The 12,703-nt window shown below is 40.2% G+C and overlaps 1 protein-coding gene across 2 annotated transcripts in view; it reads right to left on the minus strand.

The window, feature by feature from the left end:
• Window positions 1–3,391: 3,391 nt before the first annotated feature.
• Window positions 3,392–12,703, minus strand: part of RHOBTB3 (Rho related BTB domain containing 3) — a 32,874-nt gene continuing 23,562 nt past the window's right edge. The window contains exons 10-12 of one of the 2 annotated variants that reach the window (XM_035100128.3): window positions 9,823–9,989; window positions 8,694–8,790; window positions 3,392–6,750 (exon numbers count right to left, since the gene is read on the minus strand). In XM_035100128.3, coding sequence (XP_034956019.1) covers window positions 6,635–6,750; window positions 8,694–8,790; window positions 9,823–9,989 — 380 coding nt within the window. In that variant the 3' untranslated portion in view covers window positions 3,392–6,634. The remainder of the gene's footprint in view (window positions 6,751–8,693; window positions 8,791–9,822; window positions 9,990–12,703) is intronic. The other variant, XM_088652930.1, reaches the window with a different exon arrangement.

Consider the following 12,703-nt stretch of genomic DNA (forward strand, 5'->3'; position numbering starts at 1 on the left):
GGCATCAGTGGTCTTGGGAGAACCGCAAAGTTTGCAGATTGGGGGGGGGGGCTCTTAAAGGGAGCCATAGAAAACATCTCAGGGAGGTTTGAGCATGCTGCAAGAGGCACAGAATTCAAGTTGATTTCTGGAGAGTAGCATAGCTGCCAAGTTATCCCTTTTTTAAAGGGAAATTCCATTATGCTGAATAGGCTTCCTCGTGAGAAAAGGGAAAACTTGGCAGCTATGGAGTAGGAATGGAAAAACCAGCAGGAGAGGGAATGCAATGTCTGGAGTTCTTAGCAGGAGAATATGCTGCAGCATTTTGTTGTAGGTTGTACTTCTCCTTCTCATACAACCAATATAATTAGCTTTGTTCACTTCCTTCCAATATGGATGAGTCCATACATCGACACCTGGCTTTTTCCACCTTGTAAAATTTGGTTCCATTTATCTGCATCCTCCCCTCCTTCAATCACTTCTCAAAGTTAGCTGGTCCTTCTTCAGGCTGAGAATAACAGAGCCCTTTTTATCTGCCCATCCTCATACATTATTGGGCCATCCATCATAAAAGGGATTTAAGTGGTACAAGGCAGAGTATCTCCCTCTCAGTCAACAATCATTCTTAACCATTTTTATTTGCTACAGCTGCATCCTAAAGCACCCTTTTGGGACTCTTGCCTCCTGTGCATTTGGGCATTGTTTGTGGGGCATCAGTCAGCGTACTTCAATTTTTACGCCTCTCCATTCTTCCTTCTAGTGAGCCCTAGGATTGTTAGGCCTCTGGGCAGGGGATCTGTACAATGCCTGCCCACTAAAGTTAATGTTTAGATTTAATAGTGCTTAATGGCAAAGCACTTAGAAGCTGTTCTCTTGACCTTCACAATTACTTTCTGGAAAAAAGCTTCATCTCTGTTTGCAATACACTGGTGGATTTTAGAGGATGCAGTCACTTAACTCCATGCCGCCCAGGAATGCAACAGCAGAGAAGGAACTTAAATCCTGTGCTTTTAAGGGCTGTGATCAGTTGTTGCCTCCTATGCTTTGTACAAGGGTAGCACAGTCCAGCAAGGTGATGAGTTCAGTGTCGGAATATTTCCCTGTATTTGAAAACAACAGCACCCTCAAACTGATATGCCACTAATTTCCTACACAGCTAATTTTCCTACACAACGGGTGGCACTGTGGTCTAAATCACTGAACCTCTTGGGATTGCTGATCAGAAGGTTAGTGGTTCGAATCCACATGATGGGGTGAGCTCCTGTTGATCTGTCCCAGCTTCTTCCAACCTAGCAGTTTGAAAGCAAGCCAGCACAAGTAGATAAATAGGTACATCTGTGACGGGAAGATAAACAGTGTTTCCGTGTGCTCTGGTTTCTGACACAGTGTCCCATTCGGCCAGAAGCAGTTTGGTCATGCTGGCCACATTACCCGGAAAGCTGTCTGTGGACAAACGCCGGTTCCCTTGGCCTGAAGCAAGATGAATGCCACACCCCATAGTCAGCTTTGACTGGACTTAACCGTCCAGGGGCCATTTACCTTAGCTTTACTTCTGCTATAGTAATTTGAGAGTACAAATTGGTACAGGGGAGACTTGGATTCCAATCCCCACTGAGCTCACAGACTGAGTTAGGACCAGTCACTGTCTCTTAGTCAACCCTTCATCAACCTACCCAGAGATGCCACAGATTGAGCCTAGAACATTCCACAGCCCTTCACCTGAGATGCCTCCTTGATGCTATTGCTGAAACTGACAAAGAACTGAGTGGGAAGACACAGGATCCATCCCTTGGGGCATGCGCATGAATCCTGAGGAGCATACACTGCCACCAGAGTCTAGCTCTGGAATGCTCTGCACATGCTTTCCCAAATATAAGCCTACGCTGGGACCTCACAGAAGCACTGGTCTCTTATGCATGTATGCATTTGAGTCATGCATTTTTAAGTTATTGGAACGCGCTAGCAAATATCAAGTGCCTCTGATTGAAGTCTGACACACCTTGGTGGCAATCTATTTTCTTGACAGCCGTACAAAATGCAAGGTGACTTAATTTTTCCACCCATGAATGCCATTGAAGTTTGTGCTTTGTTGTCAAAGGGAGAGGCCATTATTTTGCGCATGCTGCCAAGTTGTGCAATTGCAGATTTTATTTTGAAGTTGCTGTCTTCAGGTACAATTATATGTGTTTCGACATACTAATTGAAGCTCTTGTATGTCAGCACGTAACATAATGGTTGTATAATAACCTTGAATATGAATAAACTGTTTCGTTTCATCTCGGGCCATTTCCATCTGGAGAACTAAAACAGGACTTTGAAGGCTGATTGCTGTGTTATGTTCCGCACCTACAAGTCATTCTTGTGATGAAAATCATAGAAAGAACCTACCTACAAGCCATAAGGTCCCAAGGCAGGTTACAACAACATTTGAAACAGTTGAAAACCATGAAAGTTTATAAATTATAAAAAAAGGGAAGTAAAACAATTGTCGATGCAGCAAGTATGGTAACACAAAAATACTTGAAACTGTCAAAGGTATAGGTATATCTTTAGCACAGTGAAAACTGAATAAGTATGGTGTTCAATGCACCTCTGCAGGAAGCAAGTTCTGCAACTTAGGGGCTGCCACTGAGAAAGCCCTCTCCTGTACTGGCATTGTCTCTACTTCTGAGGTTGGTGAAAATGCCAATCTTAATACCCAAGAGGATCTGTAGAAATGGAGGCGGTCTTTCAGATATTTGGGTCATTTATGACTTTATACACCAGGCACCCCCAAACTTCAGCCCTCCAGATGTTTTGGACTACAATTCCCATCTTCCCCGACCACTGGTCCTGTTAGCTAGGGATCATGGGAGTTGTAGGCCAAAACATCTGGAGGGCTGAAGTTTGGGGGTGCCTGTTATACACCAATGTGAGTGTGTTGAATTAGGCCCAGAAACAAACTGGCAACCAGTGTGGTGATTTTAAAATAAGGGTTACGGTATATGAATTTTAAATGGAATCATAGTCATCAAGCTGCTGCATTTTGGACCCTTGAAGTTTCTGAATTGTTTTCAAGGGCAGTCCCATGTAAAGGACATCGCAGTAATCCAATCTGGAGGTTACCAGAGCAAGTACAGCTGGCAAGTAATTTATATGACACATCTGGGTCGGGTGAGGCTATCCATTTTGCTTTGGATAAGACCTTAATCCTTCTGAGGTGAGTGCATTGTCTTGGAAGTTTTGTTTGAATCCATTGCACACTCCTAGTATGCGGCACAATGAAGTATCAATATAATACAAATTTACTGTGGAATATGTTAGTTTTGACTTAGCATGAACTGATTTTTTTCCATTTCTAAAGATGATCAAATACACACTGAGCATTGTTTGTATAGCTATTTAATGGATAAATAAGCACATGAGATGAACACTAAGTAGAAACATTTTATTGAATTAAATATTAAATTTAAAATCTTGTAAATTTTAAGCACCAGCTAACATGTGAAATTATTATTACATATCCAACACATGCCATAATAAAATAAGTGTTTCTTTGAGCTACAAACACTCTCATCCATGTGACAAGACTACAACAAAGATTCTTGTATCTTAAGGTTGGCTCTCTACACATCTCCACGCTGGCTTGACATTAGCCCATGTTCATAATTTCACTTTAAGAAATTATAAGTCTGTTATCAGAAATTATTATTATTTAAATAAAAATAGACATCGAAGTAATCCCTTCAGTGTGAACTCTCTTGAATGCTACTTACAATGCCTGCTTATTAATAAATAATTCTATAATTAGAAATGTGAAATCTACTAGTTGTCTTCTAAAATAGACTTGCATTAATTGCCCCATGAAACCACTTTAGGAAACTTTAGGAAAGTTACAAGTTGCTATCATGTGTTTGCAGATGGGAGGGCAGGATTTGACTATCTGAGCAGGGATTATGGTACAGTACAATGCATGTGCCTGTAAAGGAACCTGGAAGCTTTTTTGCCTTTTTGACATTTATTCAGCAGATCAAGCTACCCAAGAGTTTCTCAGTTAATTTATATATTAAAACCAAATCATGGCTTGCTAATTTTCAAGCTAAACTAATTCATGTATGTTCATACTAATTCTAAACTGATTCAACTATGCACTCTTCCTAATCTAAGGCCGTACACCATCTGCATGAGCATCGAGGAACACAAACAGGTGCACCATATGTGGTTTCTAATCCTAAAAAAAAAAAACCACCAAAAAACGAACTAGTTCCCCTCAGTTCCAGGAAGCTTCTCAAATTGCTATACTTGCCATATCGCAGTAATACTAGTGCTCTGGTTTTCCCCTCACACAGTTCTATCCAATTACTGCTATATACAGCGTTGCACCATAGCAGGCCAGAATTGGGCCTTAGGGGTGGTCAATTTTTGAGTGCAGCATGCACATCAATAGCAAACTCCTATGTGTGGCTATCCTCTTTCAAGTGAAGAAATTGTTTACAATAAATCTTAATTTTAAACACGTTCAAGCCCGGGTGGAATTCAATGAATGAGTCACATTAGTGGAAGTCTAGCACAAGGCCTTCCACCTGCACAAAGGGGCTTTCCTCTTCTCCTCCCCGCACTCCATGCCCCCAAAATTTACTTGTGGGAACCCCTAGAGCAGCATACAGGGAAAGGAGCTGTCTGGCAAGCCAAAATGACAAAACTGTCGCCATAGCACAAGAAAGAATTCCTCCCATTATTCCCAAGGTTACTTGTCAACATCGCTGCAACAAATTATCAAATCCATTTGAGTTGCTGTGCTCGTTTGTAGTATGCAATGTTGTATCTAATACATGCAAGTACAGAGTGCAAGTAAGGAATTACAGCCTATTTTGTGTGCTTGCATACTTAGCAAATCATTAGACATTTAGAAGGGGAACTGTCATGCTTGCCCTGCTGACCTGCGGAAAATGAATTGCAAAACCACACTGCTGGAATGAGATTGGTTTCTAGTAAGAGATCCACAAATGCTTCCATTTTTTTTTAAAAAAAAGGTTAAAAACCTAATAGAAAACACTATTTACAAGGGCCACTGAAATGCACGTGGGCTGTAAGGGAGGAACGCTTGGTGTAAATCTCATCTCTGGTGACATCAACAGGATCCTACACCTACATGTTTGGCGCATGTGGAAGATACAATGTTGCAGCCTCTGGATGTGCACACAGGTGTTGAGGATAGGTGAGGAAATACTGGCACATATAAATATATATAGCCTCATATGCACACAAAAACAGACAATAGTCTCAGCAGGGACATGCCACTGAAAACCAATAGGAGGCACCTCCTGCTTTCCAGTAGGGCATGCAGCCCTCTGGATCCTGGCCAGTCTAGGCATGCACACTGGATGCGGGTTGACTACATGCAGGGCCCCTCTGGAAGAAACTGACAAAGGACAGGAGAATCTTGCTGGGACGTCATACGTCTGGATATGTGTGAAAAAGACAAGCCAGGGCTTGGGACTGGGAGACTGGGGTGGCAGTCTGAGTGCAATAGCATGCCTGGATCCCCTGGAATCTGCAATATCTAGCTCGAAAGCGGCCAAAGCCCATCTGTCCAGCTGGCTCCATTCTTCTCTCTTGCAGCCTCTGGGACATCAAAGTATAAGCAACAGGCCCTGGTCAGGGTTTTAATGACTATACCTGGCTGCTGAGTGTCACCTTGCTCCATAACCTTTGCCTTGCAGATTTCCAACCCTTGCATTTTCATGCCCTTGGCTAAGCTCCGAATGCAATGTACTTTTGAAAAGTGTTTCTGTCACATGCCCCCTTTAGAGAAAAATTTTCCTGGAGGGATTCATGTGGAAAATGTTAGGACTTAATTTGTCATCTACTCAGGAAGAGCTGGCAAAAAATGCAGTAGCGTTACATGATTGTGACAATGTTTTGGTTTTTCTCCACATGGAAACACATTTGTAGAGGATATATATATATACACAAACCAGATACAATGTGGAAGAATGCTTATTACCCTTGATCATTTCTTTTGCATTGCAGGATAAAGACCACTATTTTAGATATATTAGACCATTCAGTGAGGGGAAAACATAAATCATTATTTTCTAGAAAGATAGTGATGTATTTTACACCATAACATAGGAATTTAATGATGCTAACAGGAAGTACATTTTTCTAATTCCCAGTACAGAAACATAATACTCTATGTTTTTGCAAAATTCTTAAAAGGCCCAAAAATAAATTACAGAAATCCTTAACTAGCAAACAAAATTGGGTTCTACAGTTTCCAGACAAAGAGAACCTACAAACATTTAATGAATTTGGAATCTCCTTCAGACTCTTAAAATCTCAATCACAGAGGCTGACAAGATTTCCAGGCTCTAAATAAGTCTAAACTCCACTAAAAACCTGAAATAATATGACATGAATTGATGTCCCTATACAAGGAAATTAGACCCAGCAGCAGAATTGGGAAACATCCTGGTTAAATGCTTATGCTTTTTAAAATTTTGTTTCACATGCTTTTAAAAAAATACAGTAGTTATTCATTAGCAAGTGCAGTATTAGATAATAGTTTCACAGCATGTAAGCTCAGCATTTGCTTTCAGTCTTGTGAAGTTGTAAGATTCCTGAAGCAATTGAATTTCTTCTCTTCATAACTAAAGATGGATCAGCTTTCAGTTTACATTACTACACAATGGCATTTTCGAGAATGAATGTAGTTCCTGTACTCTGCAAGCTGTTTCAGGTACATACTAGAAGGCCATCTATGCATCTCAACAAAGTTGCGTTCTTCCACTAAAATGAGAAAAAAGGGAAATGTATTTCTCATCAGGTGAAAAGATTGCTCTGTCCAGCGTGTTATTTCTAAACAACTTCAGAAGCTTTTTCTCTCTAAACTAGAAATATGTAGTTCTACCTTGTACCAGATCTGAATTGCAGTTTCATACATTCTGCACTCAACTTGGGTTGGAAACAGACAGGGTAAAAAGATTCTAACACACTACGGATTTGAAAATGATATGTGACGTACTTTCATCTAACACCATGTTTAATGGACTTGGTAGAAATGAATTGTCAATATATTTTGTTACTATAGAAGATAAACTGAAATACAGGGAAATGATAAATTTTGAGGGGAAGGGGGCACTGCCAATCAGTGGGGCATCACAGATCCTTGCTAAAAGTTGGTAAGATCCTGCCCAGGATCTTCTGAGGGCGTGGCAGAAAAAGAGGATATGGGAATCCATAAAGCTCTCTTACGGAGGGAAGCTTTCTTTTACCCATTGGTAAAATGTTTTAGCCATGACTACATGTTATTCTTCAAAGTGCCCTTCTTCCTTTCTCTAGATACAATACTAGTTATAACATCCCAATATAATCTGGCTTTTTTTAAGGCTGCAGAGAAAATTGATGTACATTCAAAGGGTGCTACTCTGTAAGACTTTTAGAACCCAAAGTATCATATTTTACAGTGCCTGGACGACCACCAAAACTCTACTCAGAAATTCTACTTATGTGATCTCCAAGCACATGAATGGGGTTGCGCCAACTAGCCCTGCCCTCAATATCATGTGCGCTAATCCTGCCCATTGATGACTCCACTTACAATGCAAAAACATCTGCAGGGATGCAGTCTTCAAAGGTACTACTATAAGCGCAAAGGCTTCCACACAAACTGGAACCCTGCGTAATCTGGGTTCCAGGTGCTGTTGAAGTCTTTACACATACAGCTATTCCTGGTATGAGATACTGACTTACAGAACTTTCGGATTTCACATAAGTGTCATAGGTGTTCCAGATAATTTTGTTTCTTATGAAAAGCAAAGTGGTATGCGGAGCTGGACTGTAAAGCATTTAGAAAGCTAGCTATTGTAATTTGCTTTGCTTGAGTGTGGAAGCAGATAGTGGACAGCACAGGCCTCTTCCAAATTTGGTTTCTATCTTCTATCTAGACCTGGGCCTCCTTCCTTCTCCTCCCGATCCAAAGCTTGGCACCCGATAATAAAGTGCATAGATCGATTTTCCTCCAGACTCAAAGTTCTTGGAGGCTGTTCCAGGCTTTCCCTGCTGCACAAATTCCTTGAAGGGTCCCCCCCCCCAACTTGGATTCTTGCTAGAAGGGAAATTTTCACCAGATTCCCAGCTTTCTCCTCCTACAAATGCTACTCTCAGCATTCTATGCTACATGTTTCCCTCATCTTGGGGTGCTTGTTTGAGTAAAATGAAGCCAGAACCACAAATGTTTATTACTCTTGATATGTAACAAGGGAGTGGGGGTAGGTTTGTATGAACAAGTTATTCACCAATCTCTATTTTTCTTTACATCTGTAAATTTCTAGAATTAAGTCTTCATAATTCCTCTTCAAATTTTTATGTCATGAATGTCCACAGTGTGGCATATGGTATCAACGATTACAGATATGATGTCCCCCTGATGCATTCATGAAACTACCTGTTTGTCTGACAAAGCTCCATCAATTCCATAGTAAAGTTGGAAGGGCAGATTCTAGGTGATTTAAAGGTTGGTGGGCGAGATATCATCCTATCACTGCTAAAATAACATCAGTGACAGTGTGCACTCATATTGATAATGAGCTGGATCCAGACCTCATCATGCTTAGAGTACACCTACTGAAATCAATGTGCCTATTCTAAGCATGACTGAGTCGCTTCAATCCACCCTAGCATTAGCCCAAACATCAACTTCTTTGTGGTTAGGAAGCAAACTGGCAAATTACCCGAAAGGTCTTCAAATTCAGGTTTTTGACTGAAGATTAAGTAGTTAGAAGCAATAAAATGAAGAAGCCAGTTTGAAAGGCAATCAGAGTTGTGAAACTGCAAGAAAAGAATTGGAAATAAAATAGAGATGAACTTGAGTATTATAGAAAAACACATTTTGGCAAGAGCATTAACTAAAATGGGTAGACATTTATCTAGAAATGTCATCTCTTTGCTGTGACTGGAACACCCATTTACTCAGTCTATTTGACGCTAATAGAAATTGCTTATTACTCCAGTGTCCGCCTTTTATATGCACATGCATATGCTTCATTTTGCCTGTTACAATGTGCTGCATCCAACTATGTCCTACTCAAAGTAAACCCTTTGCCGTTAATGGACCCAAGTTAGTTGTCTCTACTAATTGTAATAATGGGTCTACTATGAGTACAACTAACACTGGCTACAACCTATGAGTACAACTAACACTGGCTACATTCTTCCTGCACTTTTGCAGAAATTACAACCTATCCTAACAGGAAGAAGAAAAACAAATAAACCAAGAGGATTTAGAAAGCCAAGTGATTTGATAATTCTGAGGTAGAAGAAATGGTAACATAGACTTGTGAAGAGAACATCACAGGCCAAGTTAGAAGTGGGTGGAGGCTTTCGATAGGTTACTTTATGACAAGAGTGGTGGACCTGTGGTACTTCTGATGTTGTGCACTGGCCCGAGTCAGCATGGGCAATGGTTCAGCATAATGGGAGTGATAGTCCGGCAACAGCTGGAAGGCAGTCACAAGTTAGCTACCCCCGCTTTATGGTCTTAATATGTGAGGCAGGTATCATTTCCTGATAGCTCTTTCACTGTTGTAGCCGACCATTTAACAGATGCTATGCTTAGCTCAATTCTGGAAAAAGGCTAATTGGCTAATTTCTTCAAGGCATTGCTAAAGTGACAGGAGCAGCCCTGGCAATTACAGTAGTTGCAGTTATTGTTGTTTACTGCCAGATGGCAACCATGATCATGACATCAAAAAAGATACTTTGGAACACTCCAGCTTTCGCTGGCTAGGAAATAAAATGCCAGAGAGAAACCTTTTCCTTACTGAAGTATTAATGTGCATGTATTTGATGCTTAGCACTTACCTTTGCTTTTCGAAGCAAGCTGACAACACTCAGGCTTGTTGATGCCAATTCCCTACTAGGCATGCTCTGGAGCTGTGTGATGATATACAGCTCACAGATGTGCTGAAGCCGCGACACCTGGTACATCTCAGCACAAATCAAGAGCGACATAGCTTGCAGAATGCTGGCTGGTAAGAATATCAAACCTGAGTTAGATTACTGTCTACTTGATAGCAGGCTAATCAGTGCAACCCTTACCATAGCTGCCAAGTTTTCCCTTTTCTCGCGAGGAAGCCTATTCAGCATAAGGGAAAATCCCTTAAAAAAAGGGATAACTTGGCAGCTATGACCCTTACACATCTGTTGCCGGTGCGCTTCTATGCTCCCTAACTCAAATGGGTCAGCGGTCATTTTTAAGCTGCTCTTCCTCTACACATAATTGACTAGTTTACTAGCTATGAGTCCAAAATGGCTATGCCAAGAGCCATCAGAAGAGTCCCCTTACATTTACCAATCACAAAGCATCCTTCTTGCAATAAAGGGTGGTTCTAAGGGAGATCTGCCCACAATCTACTTTAGCTGAAGTATGATTTAATCTCTATAGAACTAAATAAACTTAAATCCTACTATTTGTATTTAACTGGGTAGTGAATATGTCTTTTGGGAGACTCATTTTACTAAGGGCAAGGTATGACCCATGCTGCAGAGTCCTGCATAATCAAGGAATTCCTGTTGCTGGCTGTAGAAAGGGCCACTGCAAATAGTACACAAGGTCCTTTCTTTTCCTGTAGCTGCCAACTGGGAAACCCTGTGACACACACAGACAGCAGCATAGCTGTAGTTTCAGAATATTTTAGTGCCTGCTTCCTCAAATGGCAGAAAGAAACTAAAGAAAAGAGGGTGAAAGGAATAAAAAGAGAGACGTGATTTCTTTCTTTTAACATGCTGTTTCTTTCCCCCTTGGGGAAACTCATATATAATTTTAGGGATTGCCACTGCAATCTACAACACAGTTATCAAATCAACATCCAGTAGTTTTCAAGGTCATACCATAAAATATTCACATTAACACGCCCTTTATATTTAACAAGAAACCAACCTGAAACATTTCTTTTGAGGGTTTTTTTTATGAGAACATACCTTAACCATTATTAATATTATTAAAAGTTAATTTATAGAAGTTAGTACAAACTCAACTTCAGTGTTGATTCTGACACACACAAAAAGGAGATCTTTTGCTAGTCTGCTGTCTCTTTAAAATGGGGTCAGGGAGACTGAGTACACAGCTGGGTGTGTCTGGTAAACAACTGTTTAATGAGATCTGAAGAGAGGAATGATTTAGCTGGGAATGGGGCAGTGTGGGTAGAGGAAATTCCCTGAGTAACAAATAAAGGTGTGGGTGGCATATGTCACATATTGATTGGATATAAATTATCAACCCGCAAATTTCTACTTGCACAATGCTGGGTAGAAATTTGCAGGTTGGGTATTCCTCTCACAGTGAGACACATGGATATTAGTGGTTTGAGAAATCTGGAGATTTTGAAGTGTAGTTTTCTATATTCTATGTCAGGCATCCCCAAACTTCGGCCCTCCAGATGTTTTGGACTACAATTCCCATCTTCCCCGATCACTGGTCCTGCTAGCTAGGGATCATGGGAGTTGTAGGCCAAAACATCTGGAGGGCCGCAGTTTGGGGATGCCTGTTCTATGTTGTAGGTGGTTTTTTTCCAGCCTTTTAGTCTTACTTGTTTTCATTAGGTCTGAGCCAAAAAAAATCTGAACGGTGTACTTTGTTGTCTATTTGTTTTGGGGGTACAGATTTTACAATCATTCACTTTTTAAAAGTCTTCCAACATGATGACATCATTCAATTATTGCTATATTGTATTTCTCTGTGGTTCTTTTGTCTTTTCTCAGACCACAGAAAGTCTTTTTTTTCAGAGGAACAGAAGAGCAGCGCAATCTCTCCAGGTGAAAATAAATGCCTTTTGCATTACCATTCTGCCTTTTTAAAAGTTTTTTTTAAAAAAAATGTGGACAGTGACATACTAAGAAAGAGGACCTATCACAGCTCAGCAGGCATTTATTATAAAATTTGCAGTGAGTGCCATTTTATGGCCCATTTCTTTTTAAAAACATCAATCTCTTAATTATCACTAGAACACTTTTCTGACTGTATTTTTAAAAAATGAAAGGGAGGCATGGTACTGTAAGTCTATGGTGGTTTTTTAATGATTAAACAATCCCTACCCCTTTCTGGTCACACCGCCATTAACCATGTCGATAAAATGATGAGAAAGCTTTAAAAAATATTTAACATTATTATATTATAGTATTACATCACCATAATAGATTAACATTATAGCATTTTGGTGATAATGATGCTAAACCGCTCTCTCTCTCTCTCTCTGGGCTAGAAAAAACATTTTACTAATAATTAAAATACTGATAAAATAAATAAATAAGGAAGATCATAAAAAGGTGTCCACCACAAAGTAAATGTACACTAAGGTTAAACTGTTCCCATATACAGCAACTACACCACACTGTTGTGGACAAAACATGGAGGGATAATAGAAAAAGCATCATACTCCTGAGAGTGCGAAAAGTCAATTATGATTCTGCCTGTAGCTTCCAACAAAAGAGCAGTGACTGAGTAGCACTAGGAGTCACTCATATTGAAGCTGGCCTGAACTGAGCCTTTAAAAGGTAATGCAGGAACGCCCAGAAATATTTTTACCCAATATCAAAAAATCCAAGGTTAAGAACCAGAAAATTCAAAAGGCACAACACTATGCAAAATGTACTCAGTAGCAAGTCCACTTAGTTCTTAATAAATATACTCACGATCAGCTGTGCAGAACAATCATATGCAAGTAAACTTGGAAGTAAATTCCAT

This window comes from Zootoca vivipara, chromosome 10 (assembly GCF_965207765.1).
Source record: "Zootoca vivipara chromosome 10, rZooViv2.hap1.1, whole genome shotgun sequence".
Taxonomy (NCBI): Eukaryota; Metazoa; Chordata; class Lepidosauria; order Squamata; family Lacertidae; genus Zootoca; species Zootoca vivipara.